At 42.4% G+C, this 24,759-nt stretch overlaps 1 protein-coding gene across 2 annotated transcripts in view; it reads right to left on the bottom strand.

The window, feature by feature from the left end:
* LOC146198781 (spatacsin) overlaps positions 1-24,759 on the bottom strand; it is a 70,628-nt gene that overhangs the window by 20,910 nt on the left and 24,959 nt on the right. For both annotated transcript variants that reach the window (XM_084594273.1, XM_084594275.1), the window contains exons 14-24: positions 23,704-23,792; positions 22,275-22,478; positions 21,241-21,415; positions 19,870-20,036; positions 17,407-17,512; positions 12,638-12,797; positions 12,109-12,283; positions 9,899-9,973; positions 9,333-9,484; positions 8,998-9,177; positions 6,499-6,606 (exon numbers count right to left, since the gene is read on the bottom strand). In XM_084594273.1, the coding sequence (XP_084450399.1) occupies positions 6,499-6,606; positions 8,998-9,177; positions 9,333-9,484; positions 9,899-9,973; positions 12,109-12,283; positions 12,638-12,797; positions 17,407-17,512; positions 19,870-20,036; positions 21,241-21,415; positions 22,275-22,478; positions 23,704-23,792 (1,591 nt within the window). The remainder of the gene's footprint in view (positions 1-6,498; positions 6,607-8,997; positions 9,178-9,332; positions 9,485-9,898; positions 9,974-12,108; positions 12,284-12,637; positions 12,798-17,406; positions 17,513-19,869; positions 20,037-21,240; positions 21,416-22,274; positions 22,479-23,703; positions 23,793-24,759) is intronic.

The following is a 24,759-nucleotide window of genomic DNA, read 5'->3' as shown; positions in this document are numbered from 1 at the left end:
GCATGAACAGCTGATCGTGTGCGATGTGGGAAAGTTTAAAATAAATGCGTCTTTTCGTCATTATTTGCGCATCAGTAAATGCTATAATGTGTCACCTGCTTAAAGATCTCCATGGAGAAGGAAACGATAAGAACAGCAAATAAGAAGGGCGACGTTTCATACTTTGAAATAAAAGGAGACTGAACATTTCCTCAAATAGCATGGGGCTCAAATTAAGAACAACCTTTTCAATACGCTTCATGCGGACTAGAAAAGAATGTCTTAGCTTGAACAAAGAAGATGCTTGAACTAGTGTAAATCTCATTAAAAGAGACACTTGAAAATGGTTTGGTTGGTTTTTCTATGTCTGCCATGTTAACAACATTGCATACAAGAGACATGGTTACAGGAGACACTTGGTTACTAAGGACAACTTTTGCAGGTCCCTATTGTAACTTCTTCACCATTTATAAGAGACACAACCCAGGTGTGCTCATGCAATGCAGCTGAAGCGTACCAACTTGTTCATGATGCACTTCATAGTCCCTTAGCTAAATTCTGTTCAATATCAGCATCCTTTTTGTTGGAATATGTCAAAAACTAAGAAGTGCTTCCCCATGATTGGAAAGTCAAAACAACCCCGTTGTTTCAGCCACTGGCATCGCATTACCGTCACCTACAAAGTAGATCAAAATGCATGAATGACATCCAGCATTTTCAACTCATCGTTAATAAAATTTGATCACAAGATGAAAGCTCAGAATCCTGATGTCTTCCTCTTTGCGGACAATGCTTCTAGCAGCACCAAAGTTATTTTTTCCCTCCAAACTCCACACACTATTTTCAACTAATCTACAAATGCATTATGCACTCTGTCAAGTTGGTGTACAAAATGAGGTTGGTAGAATGCTTGTTTCTCAACAGGTAGCAAGACTGTACAATAGTAATTGAGCGAGGTTTGCTGTTCAGGTGATTTCAGGTGTCTGCAATGGCCTGAGAAATGAATCTGCAAAAAACTGTTTAAGACAAGCAGGCTTTAAATGTGGTGATATGATGTAAGAGGGCCCATATTCAAAAGAGTGTACAATGCTCATTTTCCTGTTAAGAGACGCAAAAAGAGTAGAAAAATTCGAAAGCCATGGGTCACACATGAACTGTACCAGCAAATGAGAGCAAAAGATAAGCTCTACAGACAATTCTTAAACACCCGCCATCCTGATGATCTGACCGTTTTTAAACAATATAGGAACCAACTAACGAAAAAACTACGTAATGCACGTAAAGAGTACTTCTCACGTTTTTTGGACGACAAAAATGTGCCGAGTGAGTTGCTCTGGAACAAATTAAACACGCTACTGCGTCGCGATAACCAACGTAGCTGCATTTCTAAACTAACGATTAATGGCAAAGTTTTGCACGAGGCGGAACTGGCTGATGCTTTCAATAATTTCTTTACAAGCATGAGTACGCCAGGCAGCTCCTCAAATGCGTATCGGTATATCAGCACGCGGAATGAAAAATCAATATTTCTACAGCCAGTGAGTGTACGGGAAGTAATTTCAACAATAAAAAATTTAAAGAACAGCAGCAGTAGGGATATCGACGAAATTCAAATAAAACCAGTAAAGTATGTCGCAGATGTCATAGCACCAGTTCTAATGCATATCTTTAATAAATGTCTGACGACATCGACATTTCCGGTGAAAATGCAAACTGCAAAAGTAGTCGTGCTTTTTAAAAAGGGAAGCAGAAATGAATTGGGCGATTACCGTCCGGTGTCTATCTTACCTATATTTTCTAAGCCTCTCGAAAAAATAATACACTGCAGGCTTGTAAATTTTGCTGATCACTGCGAATTAATAACGAAACACCAGTTTGGGTTTAGGAAGAATATGTCTACAGAGTTAGCCCTGCTTCACCAGAAAGAGTATATTTTAACGCAGTTCGAAAGCAAGGCAATAGTAGTCGGCCTATTTGTAGATTTTTCCAAGGCATTCGACCTGGTGAATCATGACATTCTGCTGCAGAAGTTGGACATTTACGGTATACGTGGGTGTGGACTACAGTTATTACAATCGTATTTATCCCATCGATGTCAAGTAGTCCAAATCAACAACTCGCGGTCACGAGTCCTGCCACTGCTTTGTGGTGTTCCACAAGGCAGCATATTGGGCCCCTTGCTATTTAACCTGTATATTAATGACATTGTTAACATTAATCAGAACGCCAAATTTATTATATAAGCAGATGATACTAGCATATTTTTTTCTGGCAATAATATCGATAAACTCATCTCTGATTGTAATGACACCATAGTCCAACTGCAGCAATGGTCCTCATCCAATTGCATGAAGATTAACGAAAATAAAACAAAAGCTGTTGCCTTCCGGCCGAAAAATAAACCTGTTCCTCCTCATGCCGATATTGTTTTAAACTCTCATCCTGTTGACATTGTTGATCATTTCAAATGTCTAGGTGTGATATTCACAGCCAATCTGTCCTGGGAAACTCATGTGAATTTTGTATTAGCCAAACTTGCTCGGATAACCGGTGTAGTCGGTCGTCTCCGATACATGCTCTCTACTAAAACAAAACTATTGGTCTATAATTCTCTTTTCTATTCGCACGTCAACTACTGCCAACTTGTCTGGGGCACAACTACATTCTCTAACACACAAAAAATATTCCGTATGCAAAAACGGTATCTGCGCCACGTGTACAATGCTGGTTATAATGCAACCACTGCAGAATTTTTTCACAGTGCTCATGTTATTACAGCTCACAAGCTATACCGCTACCGTTTGAGTGCTCGGTATAAATATGAAGTAAAAAAAAAATATTCATAGCCTGGACGCCTTGGCACATTTAGAAACAAATGAGAAGTGTTATAATACTAGACGTGGAGAAAAATGGAAGGTTGCTGCACCACGCTTGAATTCTGGTATGGAGCGTTTGTGTTATTCTCTGCCATCGGTTTTAAACTATTATCAATCACTGAATTTTGATTTATTTAGCTGTTCCACTGTTAAACTCAGAGACATGTTTGCTGATTGACTAAGCTGATCATCTTTTCTGGTGTTTGTTTTATCTAGCATTTCTTTTCTTCTGCATAGAACAAGTGTCTTGCTATGCTTATCGCTTGTTTACTTTTTGTGCTGACGGTGTTTGTTTTACCTGGCTCAGGAACTTTTCTTTTATTCCGCATTGATTAAGTGTTTATTTGTTTATCGCGTGTTGATTCTCTGGTGTTGCCTAGACGCTGCCTTATATATGGGGCTGCGGACTCGTCAAGCCGCCAAGTGGCAGCTTTTTTTCCGTAGCCCTCCATCTGTATAGCACCTGATGGAAATAAAGATTTATTATTATTATTATTATTATTATATACGGATACTGTGGAAAGCTTCCTTGAAAATGAAGCTTGGGTGAGCATCCAAGAGACTGCTTACATACCAGAATCTTTTGAGAAATTCGTATCTGCAGATATGGATTTTGTGTGCTCCCGAAGAGCTTACAGAATGGTCCATAGGGTCATGAAGAGTCGGACACAACTGAACGACTGAACTGAACTAAAACAGCACATGTGCCACAGAGGGTGAAAACGAGGATATTTCAGAGGAAAAGTGTCAGCATCTGAGGGTGATGAGCATGTAAGAGTGCTTCAAAGCTATTAGAGCAACAGGAAAGCTTGCAAAGTGAAGTGCTTTGCCTCCAGAATTTGGGAAGGAATATACTCTGCACTCACAAAAATACATACTAGTTTGAATAACTTCTTTAAGCTTTCCTGAACAATTCCCTGTTAATGCTATATGCTGATGTGCAGTAAACTGATCAACACAGTGATTTTAGAATTTATGCATAAGTGTACAACCGGTCCTCTGGTCAAAAACATGCGACGAAAAAAAAAAACCTATACGGGGCAGTTGGAACTCTTGAAAACAAATTAACGTAACATGCATTAGCACAAATCAAGTGGTGGTATAGTTGCTTTTTTCAAAAAGTAATGCAGGCTAGTTAATGATGAGGCAAAGTTCCCGAATATGACTGCAGTAACGAAATACTGGTCTTTAACCTTTCTTTTATTAATGAAGTTAAAATCATGAAATCTTAAGTGGACACATATTTTTGAGTGTCGATTCTAAATATATCAAATAATTTCATGTAAAACAAGTTTCTGAGCCCTTAAGCAAAACATTATGCAAGCCTTTTATGAAGAGCTTTCAAGAAATGTTACTTCAGGGAACTTGCTAACACGCATGTTATCTTGCTTGACACCAAGAAGTATGTTAAGCGTAAAACAGTCATCCTGCCTATCGTGGAAGTTCAGACATAGGATTTTCAAGTTAATACTTAGGAAGCAGGAAGAAACGTTTGTACTATTCACATTTCTGAAGTGGCACCTTCAATTCCCTATAGTTCAAAGACGGATGATAATTTTGCCCTTACTGTAATCTTCAACGTTAAGAGAAACCGTTGGCATAGATTTCTGCAAGTTTCCTCATCAGAAATTTCAATAAGCTGCCCACAAAGATTTACATAACATTTTACGCAGATGTTCAAGGCATTGCTTTAATGAAATTAATTCACATGTTTAGAATCGACACACTTAATTTGAAAAAGAAGAGAGATGGTTTGACTCCGCCAACCAACGTTGTATTATGCGAAAGCGTCCAAATATCAACTGTCAATCCACATTTAAGGATTCTTTTACACGATTTTAGAGGTGAGTCAAGTTAGTTTTGAACACTGGTCAGCTCAATTTTCGAATTTCAATTTTTGAATTGCACAAAGTAAATTTTGGAGGTGGGCCAAGTCCATCAGTCACTATGTGTCTCCTCTTTAATGCACCTTAAGAGGGCAATGCAACAATGGTGCGTTTGGATCCACTGTGCACTGATGGAAGTTGATGACGTGCAAGGCACAGCACAATATAGTGACAGTAAAACAAGTGGGGTGATTGGCTGTGGCTATAGCTATAAGGTTCCGTACTTGCTTCCCATGAGAGATTCCAAGGTTTGAACCTGCTCCGTTCTGATAGGTTAATTTTTTCTCTGAGATTGACACAGGCTTCACACACATGCAAGCCACAGAGGTTTCAGTTGGGTTTGACTAAGTCAAGTACTTCTTTTGCACTAATATATGTTCCGTGAAGATTTCACAGTTCTGAAACAATAATAAAAAAATTTTTTATGACCAGTGTCCACCTTTAAATGGGATGCAGCCTTTAGAAAAATTTATTTTTTATTTTTTATTCGATTTGAACAAGACTTTCTGATATTATTGGAAATGAACATTACAACTGCTCTCACAAAATCTCCTGGTTACATCCCAAGAATATTTTTTCCTACTGCATATTTCTTCCTCAATTCTTGTGAAAAGCCTGCAAAGTTAATAAAATGTGGCAGAAGGCTGATTTAGCATCTGTTGTGCCTCTGCTCGCATGGTACAGACCAAGACATTTAAGATTTTCTTTTTTTTCTCCAGCAGGACACAAAATTTCAGTAATGAATTTTTGCGATGCAGTTGCTGCAGACATGTGCAGACTGAAAAAAGAAAACAAAATTCATAGAAAAATTTAGAGTTCCCAAATTTGAAAAACAAAATGCCTTGACCTGCAGTACAGTTTCGGGAGTGCAACAGGACGATTGGTCAGAACAGATGAAACAGTCATGCAGGAATCTGCCTCACAAGGCAACTATTTTTTTTTCCATAAAACTGCAGCATAGTAACACTGACTGTTCGAACATTTTCCTAATATGCAAGGCCAATGCTGGCCATGAAACAATTTTTTTTAGAGTATCTCCCAGTGGATCTCAGCAATTAAACTTCAGAACAGCATAGAAAACGACGAATATGAGGAAAAATATTTTCAAAAAAGTTTTTTGTTCTTTTTTTTTTAATATTTAAAATCCGCATCCCCCCCTCAGGGGTATCTGATGCATGAACTAGGAACACAAGCCATGGGTATATTAAAACACTGCAGCTGAACAGGATCTCCGCAGAAAAAAAATTTCCTGACACATTATATCCCACTGGAGAGCTGAAATTCACCAGGCACACCCAGTTCTCAAAGCCAAAAAATGAAGAATAAGTTACACATGTGCTCATTAAGTTACACGTGCTCATGCAATTCATGTGTGGGTGTGGCACCCTATTGCAGCACTGATGGCCTCTCCTAGTAGCCAATATCGTTGTAGATCACTGCGGATCCTGCAACTACTGGTGCAGATGATGATGCAATATGATGCATTAGACGTCACTAGGATTTCTAGAGCATGCATCAGAACAGTTTTCAAGCGCAAAATTAACCCAAAGTTTCATTAACCAAAAGCTGCCATACACAAAACAAGCACACACCTTCAGTCACTCTGTCAATGCTGCATGAAAGGCTTTAACACCAAGTTTAGGCTTTGATTTGCACCTGTATAACAAACTGCATGATAATAATAACTTGCCACAACATTCATGCGCACAATACATTCTGGTAGAAGATTAAAAATATAGGTATATAATTCGACAAACCTTAGTGAGGCGACGTTTCAGCTTTTCAAGTGATGTCACTGCCTGCCCTCGGTCACGTTCAAGAAAAATGAAGACCAAGAACTCCACCAAGGTGACCAGTGGGCTCTCCTGCAAGAAAGAGCAGCAAGAACTTTCGAATTGCAGCTTTCAGCTCCATTAAAGAAGTATAGACACATACATTTTCTGTTTCAATAATTTTGCTTTAATCAATTCTCCATGGTCCAAAACAGAGGGACTGCAACCTAAAAGCTCCAAACAAATTAATTATCGGGGCATTTATCAGGACCATTTTCAGTTTTGATCTCTCCAAGCATGAGCACCCGATGACATCAAAGATGCGAGAATGCCACACGAGTGCCTCCTACTGGCAAAACTGGTGATGATGTGGACACAGAATATAATGACGCATAGGGGAAGCGTTTGTCGTCTGCTTGTGATCGCATTTGCAAGAAAATATTGTCGCCGAGAGGCGCTTCAGCGTAGCTTCGAACATCAACATTACTTCACCCAATGACGTGGATGTTGCCGACATTGCCACGCAACTTGATTTCGACCCACTCACTAGCAACTCAAGCGACGAAGCACGAAGCAGCAACGTCGAAAGCTTGGTCGGTGTCAGCTGCCAAGACATGTTGAACAAAAGAAAACGATGCCCCCTCAGCCCTGTTTGCCAGCGCTATCAGCTAAGCCAGCGCCCGAAAAGGTGCTTTAGCAGTTAAGTTACAGCATAGCGCGATCCGCCCGCAATCAGTCCCCTACACCATACGGCTAAAGCGCACGGCTCCTGTGCTCACGTGCCAATTGATCCTGACGCGGCAGGCCTGCGTAACGCCATCCAAGCAAGTGGCACCATCTGGCGCTGCCAATGCAATCTTCGCTGTTGCTAATTTATCGCGGATAGCTGTTATTCGCGTACATAACAACCCCTTCTTGAGGACTTTCAGTTATGAATAAATTGGGAGGATTGTTTAGCCAATAATGGGGTGCTGGCAGAAGTGATTACAGCAATACAAATGAGCTTATTTCCTTCAGCCACTTGAATTGCTGCTTGAATTCTCGATGCAACTCGTCTGGCGTCTGCTAGCTCCGCTGCTGAATGCGTTGTGCAAATCAAATTAGATGTGCTGCCCAGTAAAGTGATACAAAAGTTCAGCGCTTTTTACAGCGTTAGCATAAAGCCCCTTGACATGTTAGCCATTCTGAAGTGCCGTCTGCTGCCACTGCGATGTGAAACTAGCTAGGCCTAGCAACGTCTAGGGCAGGTGGGGCGCAATGCAGTTCGACTCTTGGCCACCCGCAGGAGACACCATTGCCGGAAGCTGCACACTTGTGCAGGTGTGTTGGGGTGTCTAAGTATATGTCAATCAACATGTACACCAGGTTCAAGTTGTACGATCGAGTCCGGCATAAAATGAAATGAGTAAACTCCAAATTCTGCTTCCCTTTTACGGAGCTCCATAGTATATATGTGTGTACAAAGTATATCTAAGCTTTGCATTCGTAAAACACGTCGGCCGTAGAAACGACACCAGTTGAACTAATTGTGACATGCATTCAGTCATTCCAAGAGTGCACAATCTACACATACACGGCAAGCTACCCTGTGTCGTCACTTCTTGTTGCTCTGATAACTCTACATCATGGATGTTTGATGATGTCATGTTGTTTGCATATGTACATGTTTTCGTCACAGAGATGTCACTGTCAATAGGTTTTTAAAAATGAGGTCGTTTCCTGGCTTGTAATTAAATAAAATTAAAATACCTTTGCGGCAACGCAAGAGGTTGGGATTGCTTGGGGAGCATCTGTATACAACTGGGAAGACAATCGTATTCCTTTCGGCACTTCGAAAATTGATGTCTGTGCTCCATTAGTGTAAAGAAAAACATGAGCACTGGGACCAGGAATGTCCCTAAGCCTAAAAGTGTGAGTACATAATGAGACCTGGTTCCAAATGTGCATTCAAGAGACTGAAGTTGCTAACTGATGTAAAGCTAGTGCTCTACAGCAGTAGCTTTACAGCACCTCAGTAGATTTACTCTGCAAAAGCTATTCCATGCAAAGCTAACTGAGCTCTTCAGTGTTCCTACACTAAAACAAAGGAGTAAAATAAAGAGAGAATGATACCAAAAGACATGCAGCACAAGTGAAATATAAATAACATCATCACCATCACCAGTTGGACTACACCCGTTTTGGGCTGAAGGCCTTTTCCATACTCCTCCAATTAATCTGATACTGTGCTAGCTGAAACCACATGACCCCTGCAAACTTCCTAATCCCATCCGCGCTATGCAACGCTTTCCTTGTTATCCTGAGCAACTATCGGTTATCCTCTCTTTGCATTAATGTCTTGCCCATACTCATTTTTTCTTGATTTCAGCCAGAATGTCATTAACTGGAAATATAGATAGCACAGCCAACTAACTTTACCTATCAGCAGACGTTCACTGAACTACACTTAACAAGCTCTCCAAGTTCGTAATGTTCCGTGCGTACAGGCATAAAAAGCTGCAGTCCCAGGTGCAAGGTGCGAAGGCGCCCTCTGCGCACTGCATCCTCCATGGTCTCCTGTAGCTCGACTAGCGTAAACTCCAGCGTGCCTTCCCTCAACTCTGCATTGTAGGAACCCAAGCTCAACTGCAGCCACAGAGACAAGCAGCTGCCCATGGGGGCATCCTGCGAGAGAAAAATAGCACCAATGAGGCAACACACTCACGGAAATCAACGAAATAAATAAAATGCAAGTGTCTCCCAGACATATGCGCCTATGCTGAACAACTCATCACCTGATGCCCAGGGTAACAGAGGGCAAAAATGTGCATGATACTCACGGGGCAGCAGCCGGCAAGCAAGCATGGCGTCTGGTGGCGCACTACAGCAGCAGCGCGTAAGAATCGTTCCCATGCCAGCACTGGCGTGCCTGAACCATTGCCTCCGCTACACTGTAGAACAAGTTCCATTAGCTCTGAAGAGTACTGTGGTTCTGCAAAAAGATGGCAAATGCTGTTCAAGGGTTTTAGCACAAAGATGTTGATGATAATGTTTCTGTCCTCCATCTCCAAATAAGGTTAACAGATTTGTACAGAAGAGGACATGTAACATCGAATGAGGTCAGCTCAAAGCCGCAAGGAATAAATGAAAAAGTACTCTCTTACGGCTACTCCTGTCCAAATACCACTATAGGTTCATGTCATCCTTGCCTGCAGCTATACAAATATGGTCTGAACTCACAAAGCACTGCAAGGTGTATGAACACATCTACTTTCAGCTTGTAATGAATTTACATCTACACTTAGTCTCACAGGAAAAATAAAGGGGCGAAATTATTTATGCAAGAATGAAGTAGTATCCAATTTACTGGCACTAAAATGCGGCATTTCAACAAGGGGCTGCGTACCAGTTCCAGCTACAACTGTGGCATCAATGCTCTCGCTGCTGCAGACAGACAGTGCATCGTGGTCAGCTGTGCTCTCTGCAAGAAGAAGAGAAATCTTGTATTGTACTTCTCATGGGGGAAAGTTTTAGTTATCTATGCATTAGTAAGGCTCTCATCTTCTGCGAGCAAAGAACAAAGAATTTTCAATTTCTGCTCATGACACCTAACAGTACTTCAAGACGCATCTCGTTTTATATTCGAAACTGTTGCATATATAGTGTAAATTGTTTCTTTTTTCTTGCAAAAGCAACACTATGCCAGGTCTAACCGCTCGTCGCTGTATGCCGTGTCTGTGTCCCTGTCCACGGTCCCCTGGCAGAAGCTGCCAACTTGAGTCTCTCATTTCACATGGGACGGTTATGTCAGAATCAGCCTGCCAAGACACTGGCATTCACGTTACCCCTATAGGCCACTAACGCACGTTCATACGGCTTAGTTAAAGCGGGGCTTTATATGTGAGCTGGGGAAGAAGAACGGTCAGTCACCCGCAGCTGTTTTCGCTCCATAATCAGTTCAGCAGTGTTGAACCCTTCTAATTTTTTTTTTTTCTTCAAGCCCTTCAATGTAGCGCAAGTGGCCTTTGCCACTAGACCCGCAAGCCGCCAGGAGAAGCCAGTTTGTAAATGACCTTGGGGCAAAGTGAGTGACTAGCAAGTGCAAAGAAGAAAGTGGCTGTAGGCAGAAGCCTATGCAGATTGTTGAGAAAGAGGCAGCACTGAAGGAGTTCAGCGGAGTAGGGAAAGCAAAGAATGGCTAATGGGTTCAAGAGTGGACTGATCGAAGCACCGAGTAGTGGCGGCAGGCAGTAATGGCTGCTGCTGAAGCATGTGCATTGGTGCACTGCATGTTCACCTGCACCACATGAACCAGTTCATGTGGTGCAGGTGAATCGAACGGACCTTAAGTCGCATCCACAAGCTTCTTCCAGTGAACTGAAACTGCACACTGGTCACATGCTGTTAACAGTCCATGCCGTGAAGCATCCTACAAATGAGATGGGCCCATTTGTAAAGCAGCACCACTGCTACTACGCTGCACTGCAAATGGGGTCGCAACGGTGTCTACAATTTTGGAGCGATCCTCCAACATACTCGACAGCGTATGCAAAAAAATAAATAAAAAATACGACGAAACTGAAAAAAATGGTCATTTTCGCTTGGGTTTCATCACAAATGCAAATAACAATCATACATATGATCACTAGATAATAAAATTACCGTGATGCCAATTGTTTTCAGCAGTTTCTTTAGGGCCATTCGATAACTCAGTTTTGGTTAAATTGAACATTTTTCATGGCACACTTGAAGTCAAAATTAACAAGATTTTATAGCTTTAAGTTTGAACACCACAGCGGCGCAAAGAAGACAACACCAGAAGAAAAAGGACACAATATGTGCCTAATTTCTTTCTTGCGTTGTCTTCTTTGTGCCACAGTGGTGGTCGTCATGAACCAACTCACCCCACCGGTTGTTTTAAGTTTCTGCTGAGAAAAGGTCATTCCTAAAATTTTTAGTGCATCACATTTCAGGTAAGTGGGAAGGACGTTCATTAATTTGAACTTGCTTGGAACTCCGGTTTACCTGGATTGACACCTTGGTCTTGTCAATGTCAGGTGTATTAAGAAAGCTCCTCTGAAGAAGTGCCTACAGCCACTTTCTTCTTTGCACTTGCTAGTCACTCACTTTGCCCCAAGGTCATTTACAAACTGGCTTCTCCTGGCGGCTTGCGGGTCTAGTGGCAAAGGCCACTTGCGCTACATTGAAGGGCTTGAAGAAAAAAAAAAAATGTGTTACCCTAACTCATGTGCTGTGCAATGCCACCTAATTCAAACAAACTTGTTTCCATTCGAGTGAAGCGTATCAACAGATGACTGTATGAACATAGCTACTGACGGCAGCTTACTAAACAGTCTTTATTTTCAAAAGGCGAGCCACAAGCTGTGAAAAACTGTTCACAAAACGCTCCACTCGCCATCAATAATGTACTATACTAATACCAAGCTATTTTTCTATGAAAGTGAATCAAATAAAAACAAGCACAAATGTCAAGCAGCCCCTTTTGCGCATATGGCACACCAACATCTGAAGATGAGAATAAACAGTAAGCAAACCAGCGAAAAATGCCATGAAATCTGCCAACCACTAACGGGAAGTGAATGTAGCCAACCTTACCCTGCTGCTCTTGAGACTTGCTTGCAGGAGCCTGGAGACCTATGCGGGCATAGAGCGATGCCCTCAAGTCCCTTCGACGATGCTCGCTTGGTCGCAGGGAGCTCACCACTGACAGGGCCTTAGTTAGGTGCTCCCTCAAGCAGTTCCCTTGAAAAAGTTGAACCAAGTCCAGCACCTGAAACAACAATATTATATATGGTTACGAAACCTGAATCAAACCACCAAACAAGCTGACTGAAAAGCCAAGTAAATTGCTAATAACAGCTCTGTTTGCCTTGCACAAATTTCAAAACAAATCTTTAAATGTGACGAAAACATACAGGATGATTATTAGTTATCACTATCAATAGCAAAGTGCAATGAAATAAGTAAAATTACCATCTATTGTGGGCCTTTCTTTCTTTGGAGTGGAGAAACTCACACTATGTGATTATCAAATTTTCAGCTTAGATGTTGGCTTAGGCAAAGGTCAGATGCAGTCAGCAGTAGCCCAAATTTTAAAACATACGACTAAAACGCGGTGGCTCACCTGAACCCTGGGCAACTGCAGCAGCTGTGCCCACAAGAGGAAGCCCAACCAGTCACCCGACACCACACACGCACGCAGCATCACATCCGGTGTATCCAGGCCATGCTCACAGGCAAAACGATGCAGCAAGAATCCTCCACTGCTGCATATCTCATCCAGCCTACGAAACATTGCCGAACGAAGAGAGTCAAGAATTACTAGGTGTCAGATTTTTACAGCTAGATACAAAGCATCATAAGTTTATCCATATGCGAGCTCAAGAAAGCTGGCTTGGCAAGCTATAAGTACAATATATGTCCCTCAGCGCCTGCCAACAATCACAACAGGTCAGAATGGCAGATGTGTTTTAATCTTCAGGTTATAACAAGAAGCCTACAAAGATTTTTTTTCTTTGTAGACCTATCGGATGCTTTTCAACAAAGGCGAAAAGCAAGGTACTCATGTGCTGTGCAATGTGAGTGCACGTTAAAGAACCCCAGCTGGTCGAAATTTCGGCAGCTCTCCACAACGGCATCTCTCATATCCATGCTTCAAGACATTAAACACCATAAACCAAACCAAACCGTTTTTTTCTTAAACACGAAATATGGCTACACTGGCCACTGTGAATACCATTTTGCAACAGCTCAATCATTATCAGCAGCAGCCGGACTATACCAACTCCACGCCAAAAGGCCTTTCTCACCTATAGTAGAACTTTGCTGATACGTTCGCAGCTGATACAATTTCCTGGTTCTTTCTTGGTCCATAAGTTCAAAATTGCAGACAGTAAAAATCTCCCATAGAGTTACAGTTTTTCTCAGTTTTTCTGTGTTCCCGGATAACACAATTTCCCGAGTACTATGCCCGCAATTTCCACAAATTGTAATCATATAATACGTTTAGCGATCAACCACGCATGTTCCAACATATGAGCGGACTGAGCTTGGGAGCGAGCAGTATGAACAGCTAGAAAACAGCGACGCTTACCACCGTGGTAGCTTCTCTAGAGTGTCTCGGTGGAAGCGGATGAAGCTAATACAAGAATTCCACTCCCGCACAGAAGCAAGATCAGCAGTTACACAATGATTTCTTCGCAGTGCCTTAAGGATAGGGTAGCAAAGGCAAAGCATTTAGGAACGACTATGCACTTAACATTAGGGGTCCAGATGTGGGCAACACAGCGTGAAGAACAAAAATGCAGCAAGAGTTAGCCATTGCAGTGGCTTCTACAACTTTGTAAAGAGGAAAAGCATATGCAACAAATGAAGTGATTTCAGCTTTCCATTGCTGTCAAAGTACCAGACGTGTTGCTAAATCTCTACTGCACTAAGGACAACACAAATGTGATCTGAATTCTGCAGGAAATAAAACAGCGGCTGTTCACACGTTGTACCAGAAAACAGTAATCTACATTTTTTTATGAAGTGAGTGTCAATAAATGCCTTTCTATTTAATTCGACAGTTACTTTTTTCAAAATCATTCAGTTTGAATCATACCTTTTCCTGGATAATACATTTTTTCCAGCATTTTGACAAAAAAAAAAAAAAAAGATGTATCATTGGAGTTTTGCGTGAACACTCATTCAAACCTTGCAAGCTTCCTAATTTTATCTGCCCACCTAATTTTCTGGCAACCCCTGCAACACCTGCCTTCTCTTGAATTCAGCGGTTACCCTAAGCAACCTTCACATTATATGTCCTCTGGTCTCTTCCGGTCTTTTACCGTTACACCTAACGTTTTCCATTCCATAACTCTCTGCGTTTCCTCGTCCTATAGGTGAGTGCTGGTAATACACAGCTATATTATATACTTTCCTCTTGAGGGATACTGGTAAGCTCGATATACACCCCTCAAAACTAGGCCAGAAAGCATGACATAAAAATTAAAATTGGTAGAAACACTTAAGACTCCTTATGTGTGATAATGCAAAGTACTAAACATGAAAGAAAAGACCACAGGAGCATCTTCGCATTGCACCCTACAGCGTCGGCACAGCCACCACTCCCGTGCAAGCACTCACAACAACAACATGCTGTGATCTCTAAAACCGCACATGTTTGTTCAAAACGTCACATGACCTGGCACTGCAGCTGCAGGGGACGCGCCGCCATGCGCGGAACAAGCACTACGACCTGTCATTCGACTCCTCCCAGTAACGCGCCACTTGCTCATCAAACACCCGAGACTCCACATGCGCCCACATGCATGGTTCAAAGGGCCGTATCTATCACCTTCCACATGCACCTACCCTCTTCATAATGCTACCAAAGGACTATGAAAGTTGCATGCTGCCGATGGATCTTTTGATCAATGTGGCTGGTAAAGCTTTCACGTTGCAAGCACTTCCCAATCCTTTGGCAAATGAATGTGCGGCTGTGCAAGATTGTCTTCCGTGAAGACTACCACAGCAAAAGTACAGTGAAATCTCGTTACTATGAACACCACATTAACGAATTTTTTTAAGAATCCCCAGCACATTTCCTAAGTTTTCAATGCGAAACTATTTCAGATAAAAAATTTCAAAATAGTGTATATGTAATTTAGAATAACGTACATATTTTAGTTTTTCTTCTATAATCTAGGAACATCAGTATTACGAATTCGGCTAAAATTAGCAGCACCGCAGCTCGCAACTCTCACGTGAAACAGAAACCGTTTGTGTGTATGATTCGTGGGCTGTAGCTATCATCATGAGCATATCTAGCGCCAGCTCCTAGCGCCATCACAAAGCTGTAGTTTAATATGCAGTAGCCAGCAGGCCTAGCCGCCTGTGTGCCGTTCGCCGGTCGGTCATTTGTTTGCGCCATCGCGCGTGTGGGACGAAATATATATATATACAGTCAAACCCGGTTATATCGAACCTGGATATATCGAATTTTGGTTATATCGAACTCACGGAATATCCCCTTGAAAATCCCATGTGAAAGTATAGGAAAGCCGCGTCATATATCGAACTTAATTTCACCGGCCGTTCGATATATCGAACTCCGCACCACGCACTGGAAAGTGTGCCTTCCCCAAGGACGATCGCATCACACTTGGCCGTTTGCCGCGTGACGTTTTCAAGCCATGCGCGGAATGAGAAGGAACAGTTCGGCGACGGCTGGTCTGGGCAGCGCCGCGCCCATTCCCCAAAGGCGCACGCATCTGCAGTTATCGTTTCCCGCGCGCCAACATATGACGTTTGCAAGCCATGTGCGTGGGTGTGCCCATTCTTTTGCGGAGCTATCTCTCTCCTTCAGCACGCACTATACATGCGCCAAGCCAGCTAAGCCCGTTTTCAGAACAGACTTCAGACGCTTTCCCCAGCGTGTGTTGCGAGCCCTCTGCGTGCTGCGGCTGACGTGGCTATGGCGCCTGTAGACGTTAAGAAACGGCAGCTCTGTTTTTTTTTTCTTTCTTTCTTTTGAGAGTCATCCTTTCTTATCGTGCTGTTCGGACGTTAAGCGAAGGCAGCTTTTTTTCTTTTTCTTTTTTTTTTTTTGCGGGAGTCGTTTATCCTGCATGTATGAATCGACGAAAGCACGCGGTCAGCTGCTGCGATGACGCCCGCCCTAAGCGCAGGGTGGCCTGTGCAATAAAGCCATAACGGGCACTCTGCCAAGTTCGCTCCCCGCCACCGCAGGAGCTATCAAAAGATAAACGCGCCCCGACGTTATCGACGTTATCGCTGCGCAGCATCTTGGCACGCTGCCAAGAAATGAGCTGTGGATGAGACCACCGAAACAGAGTGACCCGCGCCATCGACATGCCAGCGAAAACGCTCGCGATTTCTGCCCGCGGCGACACAAACCTTGTTTTGAGCTGCCGCGGTGGCTCGAGCGGCGAGAGGGACGCAGTTCCAACAAGTTTGAAATTTTTCGCTCTGTCGCTGCCGCTCGTCGCTGAGATTGCTCAATCGCTTGCATGTGAGCGAGCTGGCCTTTACGCATTTTTTTTTTTCAAATTCTCGGGTGCAAAAGTGGTGGGTGGGTTCATTATGCGAGTGGGTTGATTACGCGACAAATACTGTATCGTTTTTTCGCATCGTAAGTACCGTCACAAGCCGATTCTGTATATCGAATTATCGATATATCGAACTATTTCGCGATCTCCTTCGAGTTCGATATATCCGGGTTCGACTGTATATATATATATATATATATATATATATATATATATATATATATTTTATTTTTTTTTTGTCGTAGATTATCTTATTGCAAAGTTTGTGTAAGATCTGATGATGAATGCAGCCAGCGAACTGCCAAGAAGATAGAAACGCAGCTTTCACTGCAAGAAATTGACACGGGGCAGAAACGTATTGACTTCTGCAGACAGCTAGCATTGCCACATTGACCGCCGCAATCATTTTGAAAGACCGAGATAAGATTTTCAAACTTCAGGGAACATTCAAATGAAGTCATACTATCTAACTCTGATGTTTTTTTGCACATGGACCAAGTCCATACTTTCATTGTTCGGTGCAATCACGCACCCGATGAGATGTTGCGCAAAGTGGAAGGTGTATGTGCTGTAGTGGTGTAATGCAGTGCGTAGTAATGTTTGCTGTATGCGGCAGGAGATAACTGATTTCTTCAAATACATCAGCTTTGAAGTTCGTGCAACATTTTCATCTGAGGCTTAGGTTGTCTACACGTGTGTACTGCCAAAGTACATTATTTTATTACCTAGGTTTGACCACTGGCTTATAGTAATCGCAGATTTTTCATTACAGCGATATTTCAAAATAACGATTTTTTGCGGTTCCGCGGGATTCGTTATATCGAGATTTGACTGCACTCACGCAGTACTTGCAGAATCCATGAGCATGTGCTGAAGTGAGACGGCTCCTTGGTGCAGTAGCTTTCTGGCAACCTCCTTGCTGTGCCGCAGCGCCCTGAGAACCTCTCCTGAAGTAAAACCACAAAAACAAGCATAAAGCAAAGATTAAACAGGAGGCTTCCCAGAATTACTGTTATGTCACGCTGCACTACCAGTAATGAGCAGTCTTGAAAAGCGCCTTGAAAGTGGAAAGGATGAGAACAGATTTATCTGCATACTAGACACAGCCTGCAAGCGACTAATGAATATATATGATCACTAGAGAACAACTTGCGGGCCACTCACCAACTTGGCACCAAAAAATGTAGTCAACCATAAAATTTTGTGAGGTCTGCAATACATGGTGCAGCGATGCAAAACTATGTTGCTGTGCTATCTGGATTCACACAGCATGGTGTCGAGGCTGACGGCATTTCCGTGCCCTTTCATTGCTCTTCGGTCACTTTCACTGATTCGTTTTTATCAATTGCGGCAGCCATTGAAAGGCCATGTGGCCCTATATCTGCATCAGCTGCTGCAATAGATGACGGAGCTCCCGAGCCTTTTTGGCATGGCACACAAATGTATCAATAAATGTTATCATCCAAATGTCATTCCAAGCGGAGCATGAATATTACTTCTTCCCCATCATCTCGGGTGCTTCTCTTTCACATTTGCTTTCCACACTTATTGCAGCTTCGTCTACAAAATCATACCTAGACGAATATAGTATCTTCTATCAATCCCACCTTCCTCCCTTCCATTACAGTGCAGTCCAGGTGTCCATACAGAAGCACAGACACTGCACCTTTCCTTTCCTCTAAACCAATTCTTACGTTTTTTACGAGTATAGTTAACATTCCTGCCTGGTGCCGCCATGGAGGGCTTGGTGCTGCAAGCATTCTGCACCTAAGCATGAAGACATGATAAATAAACAGCGGCAGTGGTCACATTTCTACGATGTTGGAACACAAAAAGAAGCCACGTGGTGAGTATAATGAAGAATGGCAATAAATAAATAAATTGCTCGGCTCACTACGGACCACTTCCGCAAGTCTGCTTATAACTGAAGCACAAATCCGAACTGTTACATTCACAGTAAGTATACCCCCAGTTCGTACTAGGTTTATCCCGTGATGATGGAAAGGCGCACTCGTTGTAAATGGTGGCACGCACACACGAGTGTAATTTGAAAGAAGTTGAAATCAACTGGCACATCTTTTGAAAGATAACACATATTTCGGCAAAGTTGTGTGCAGTGCAAGAGACTCCCACGAGCTCCACTGTACACTGTTCATCACACCAGACTAAGCAGGCGCGTGGCGATAGTTATGCGTTGCCTCAGCAGCCGTCACGAGCATCAACGGCACTTTATGTAGAAGCGAGCGAAGAGGCATGCTTGATAGAAAACGAAGGACAGGCACACAAAAAGGGCACCTAGCAAGCAAGTTCCGTTAGCCTCGACACAGCGCTCTGTCATGTCAAATGGCACAGCAATGCAGTTTGGCTTCACTCCACCACGTCATGAAATTTCCATAAACTTTTGCAGCCGCAATAGGCAGCCATGACAAGGAACTTGAGGCAGAACCATTTTGTGTATGATTGCACCTTCAAAGGTTCCAGTACACCAAGCCTAAGCAGAAGCAAGTGATCAACTACTAAGCGGTTTTAACCGTGACTCTAACCGTGATACGTCATCTGGACACCATATAACACATCATAGGAGAGTGAAAAAGTAAAGGCCACCCCCTAAGCAAGAGCTATCAAAATATAAAAAAAAAAAAATCTTTTCTCCTTTCATTAAAGTGGGACAGAAATGCAGCTGTTTCCATAGTTCATCACTTTGAAAACAGAAAAAAAAAAAAATGCAAAGTAGGTGAACTAGCACAGGTAATCGAAGAGCAAGGAAGTGCGCTTGAAAGTAGGCACAGATGTTAGCACATGTTGCTTCACGATGTGGCGAGCGGCATGGAGCCGAGATCTAGGGAGCACTGTGCATACTCGCCTGTAGTGTCTGTAGTCCATGAAGATTGATGTGAGAGGAGAGAGGCTGAAGTTGAGGGCGCACAAGTGATATGGGACTGAAGTAACATGTGCCCAGTGACAGCTGCCACAGCCACAACTGTGATGCGTGCCACTATCTCATTAGTTGCAGCTGTGTGGTCACTCCACCTCCTCAAAAGCTAAGCCATGTGATGTACATGTCTCCACCTTCTCTTTCGCTCTTCCACACTTCAAATTCACGAATAGAAAGAGAGAGCGGCCATAGACAGACATCAGCGAAATCCCCGATTGTGGTTAATAGTGCTACGCACTAAAACAAATATAAGGCTTCATGTTATTACACCTCCATTGAGGTGTGCCATATCTATGTCAAACTACAACAACCAAGATTAATGCAATCATAGAATGCAGTCAAAAAGCTGTGAAACTCAGCAACACGCACCTAGGTCAGCAGTGGGAAATGCCAGTCGTGCCATTCTGAGGTTCAGTCTGAAGCTACGAGAATCCGTGCCCAGAAGCTCAGCAAAGGCAACGCTCGAAGCTACCATTTTCGCATCGTCTGCATGTCGTTCAGCAAGTCTCCAGGCTCTGTTGCAAGCACCCCGAATCCTGCAGCAGCAATTTATGCAAACATGCTCACGATCTAAAATAGAACAAATCTACAAGTCTGCCAAAGCCAAACATAGACTGACACGGCAGCGTGCGGTGTATTCTCACCCAAACTGATTTATGATGTATAAGTACACTGAAAACATTGTGTTTATAAGATTATTCTCCAAAAAAGTCAAAGCCTAAATCTTTTTCTTTTTTCCTTTATATGCCGTTAAGGGATGCGCACTAGCATGAAGCATATGCTACCTGTGGCTAGGCTCAAACTACCTTAGACCCAGTAAATATCGTAAATTTACCACTGAGAGTCTGCCTGTTTTTTTGTTTTTTTTTAGTTTGAAAATGCAAAGCCCTACACTGCCAATAAAGACATGACAAATGAGATATCAGGGATGCTATGGCGTGGTTACGATTTCATGTTCACCCTAAGGCTCTCCTCATGGCACACAATTGTAGACTTACAATCATGTAAATATGGTGGGTCAGCTATGCCTAAGTGTCGACCCTCTCAGTTGAGATAGTTTTTCTTTTCTTTTTTTTTTTTTTCAAGTACCTTAAGGGCCCTTGTGGCAATTACATAGGAGGGGATTCATCAAATAAACACAAATAATTTACAATACAAGCAAACAAAAAAAGCTGTAAGCAGAAATAGGTACACAAGAAACCAAGAACAATTGATACAGGCGACAGAAGCAGGTTTTCGAAGATGAAGAAAAATGCACATCTAACAAAAGAGGGCAATAGATGAAAACACCGAGTTGTGAAGCATGGAGCAGGGCCATGTTTCAGAGCACGTAATGGTGGACACAAGCACAGAGACGATAAATTGAAGAGCTAAAAATATAAAATGCACATCAGATTAGGTTCGTGAATTCAAGTGTGATAGAAGAGCTGCTTGAATAGATAATGCTTCAGGAATAACGATGATATTAGAAGAAAGTGAGTTTCACTCATTAATAGGCAGGACTAAGGTGAGTACTTGGATCCTTCTGTTTGTGCTAAAATAGGTTTGAGCTTGTTGATTTATTCAATGCAATGCAATTTATTCAATGTAAGAACAATGCAATTCATGTGCAGCAGCGGTAGTTCCGTGTGATTCACAAGGTTCCAGAGATGGAAGGTGTCTGCATCCTTCGTAGTTCATCAACCTAATGTTAACTGATCTGCCAAAACATCATAACTTGACTGCTCATTGCAAACGTGCCTTTTGCCAAAGAGGCAGCCGTGCTGAAGTATTTCTTGAGCCAGAAACTTGAACGTGGCAGCACAGGGGCGTCCTTTATACAGGTAGTATGTGTAGCCCAGCTCTTCACGCAAGCCAAACTTGTCCCGCAACGAAGGCTGAGAAAAGTGGGGGAGTGAGGATCCTTCAGAGTCCACTGAAGGCGAGAAGTGAAAGATATGTGCCACAGCAATCAGACAATGCTTAATTTAAAATCCTGTGCACGCGAGGAATTTGTCTGCTTGCGCAGGACAATTATGTATCACATGTGTAAGCACAAGAAACATGTAGTGACAACAAATCTTGGACAAAGAATTAGAACAACAAACTAAGAAACGATTTCTCACATTACATTTCAGGCAAGACGGCGCGTGTTAGCCCACTGATCATTTTAAGAATACATCAGGCATTTTAAATCACTCAATACAGGCTTTTTTTTTCAAACCATGAACGGTACAAATTCGTGGTCCCTGTAGATTAATTATGTGACAGAGCGCAATGAAAAGAATATATAAGTAATTAGATGAAAATAATATTTTTTTAATTTTGGCATTAGATTATATGCAGTGAAAATGGAAGTCATCAAAATAAAAGGCGTGCTCAGTTTCAGAAATTTTAAATTGGCATCGTGATTCGAGATACTGACCGTAACGAAAGGAAGCCTTTTTGAAAGCTGTTCTAAGTTGCCTTTAGCACACTGCGCATTAATAATATGGTGTCACTGATTGAAATATACATGCAGTTTACAACTTTGGCAATGCATAAAAGCAGCTTTCATGATTACCATGGAAACACCACATCCAGCAGTGCCATTTTATCAATATGCAATGTGGACAAGTCAATTTCACGAGGTAATAAAACTGTAATTTTAAAGCTTTGTTGTAAAGTGGCAACACAATGGTACTCTATTACAATATGACAAAAGTCAGCATTATTTATATTTTCTTTCTTTCCAAAGAGGGAGAGGAAAGTAAAAAGAGTGCTAGTGTATGTCACACAATAATATCTGCCCATACCTTGGCAGGCATTTGTGGACTGCCATCCAAACAGGCCACCTGTCTCAAATGGGGTTCCTTTTTGAAGCAGTTGATAGAGCGAAATGTCTTCGGGATCAATGGGTGGTGATGTGACAGCAAGAAAGGTGGCTGGGTCCTGTGCACCCCCTTTTCTTGGCAGGCATTGCGCGAGTGCCAATATTGCACGCTGAGCTTTGGCTGCATCTGCATAGTATAGTAACACCATGCAATGGACAAGCTTTCTGAGCGATCAGCGCTGCAAGTAGAAAAAAGGAGCCTCAAAGCCTTAATCCCGCAGGGTAGGCTTTGCCAGCCAGTGCAGATGCGCAAGATGTAATGACTGAAACCAAGCAAAAGCTATAAGCTACGCCAGCAGCATAAAAAATTCTGCAATCATATTCTTGATGCAGTTAACAAATTCGGTTAACAAAAGGACGGGTAAAATTGATTTGAAGATCAAATGCAGGTTACATAAAGCAACAAGCTGAAAAGTTATTGCAGTGTTTCCCATTAACAACACATTGCCAAAGAACGCTTTTAAAAGCTAATGTCTGCATTGTCTAGATGCAATTTCAACTTTCATTGCAGTTACTACTATCAGTAGCCAAGTGTGCCAACGCATGCAAAGTTTCACTTTTCATAGTGTTTTCCATGCTCCTGCTAACGATCAATATGGTTTTCTGATTAAGATATCAACTCGAGAAGCTGGTAAGATAATGCTTAATGCAACAGAGAGTATGGCCACATTTTTTTCGGGAACATGCCAAAACCCCGGATAACAAGAAGCAAAAGGTTACAAAAGACCAATCCTTAAATCTCAGAAGGCGGCTGCAGTGCTCAAAAATAGTGCACACTGAATTTTTTACACTTCAGATAGTAAATCATGTCTTCCTCAAGAACCAATGTTTATCGAAAGAGTCTTTGAAAAATGCTACGGCTTTAGAGCCACGTGAAAAGCAGTACATTATTAAATAAGTGACTAATTTTTCTACTAGTTACAAGTAGCCAGCCCAAATTCCATAGCTTCAATATGTAGTGGATGTATTAAATACATATAAATGAATGCTATGTTGCACAAACAAAAGGATGTGCCCTTTATTATTTTTTTTACAGAGCTGATTCAACTACCAAGCCCAACTTTTGTTGCGAAAGCAACACTACAACACTATGCCAGCCTCTTCAGCGTGGTCGCACCTCCGCCGTGGCGCAGACTCCACGAATGACCTTGAGCCAAGAAGAAGAAGAAGAAAACGAAAAAGAAGAAACCGCTGGTGATAACAACAATTCGGTAGTTGCCACCCTAGTAGAGACAAACGACAACAGCGAGTTGCCCGCACCGAAAGCTTTCGCTCCACATCCGGTTCAGCAGCGTTGAACCCCTCTAATTTGTTTTCTCAGCTATCTTCAGGACCAAAACAGCAGGACTCACCATTGGGATCTTCCATCCAACGCCAGTGTTCACGAAATGCTGACACGAAAGAACCATTGCATTCAGGACACAGTGGAGGCAGTTCCTGCCTGAAAGAAATGACAAAGAAAAAACTATTTGCTTCACCTGACTGCTGCATCAAGCGATATGCAGGTACTGTTCAGCAATATAATGCAAGCATACTTCTGCTCAAAACACTGCAGCAAAAAGTCTACAGGACACATGCTTTCAAAAAATGATTTATCGTAGCTCTCCCTCACGACAACCCAGCTGTCTGGTATTGTACCAAGAGATATGGCATGCAGATCCCTTTATACCAGGGCACATTTCAGTCAACTAGATAATGTGGGTGCGTCGACATAAAATACTATTCCCAGCAAACTTGTGGCCAGTAAACTTTTGCTGTCGACGGTACTATATGCTTGAGTTTAATTGGTATGTTTTGGTTGGTGGGATTTAACGCCCTAAAGCGACTCAGGGACGCCATAGTCGAGGGCTTCAGAAATTTTTACCACCAGGGGTTCTTTAATGTGCACTGACATGGCACAGCACACGGGCAGATTGCTTTTTCCTCTGTTGAAAACCTGCCGCCGCAGCCAGGATTTGATCCCACATCCTTGCGTACAGCAGTGGAGCACCCCCTAGCCATTGAGCCACCATGGCAGGGCTTGCGTTTTAATGGATCGGTAGCCTTTAACGTTATGCATGCAAATACTGTGACAGTATGCACCACATAGAGCATATTAAGAACATGACTACTTAATATATTGTTACAATGCATCTTTCATGAGATACGGCACACACTTGGCTACTGGCCACTTTTTGTCACGATTTAAACAGAGTGAAGCAGTTACATGAAAACTGTATTTTTCAGTACAGTTTTGCAATTACAATACAGGGATACGACTTTGTTGCACAATACAGTCCGTCACAACATTTAAAGCATAGTTCCTGGTGTCCTTAAGGCTCTTCATCACAACCACTGGAGCCGCTGCTCGGGCCCAGCTCTTCACCATCTTCATAAACAAAGTCATATTTGGCAGCATCCATTGCACT

This window comes from Amblyomma maculatum, chromosome 2, assembly GCF_055883805.1.
Source record: "Amblyomma maculatum isolate TAMU_Amacu chromosome 2, ASM5588380v1, whole genome shotgun sequence".
In the NCBI taxonomy this organism is placed as follows: Eukaryota; Metazoa; Arthropoda; class Arachnida; order Ixodida; family Ixodidae; genus Amblyomma; species Amblyomma maculatum.
Note: the sequence above shows the minus strand (reverse complement) of the source record. Positions and strands in the feature narration are given on the sequence as shown.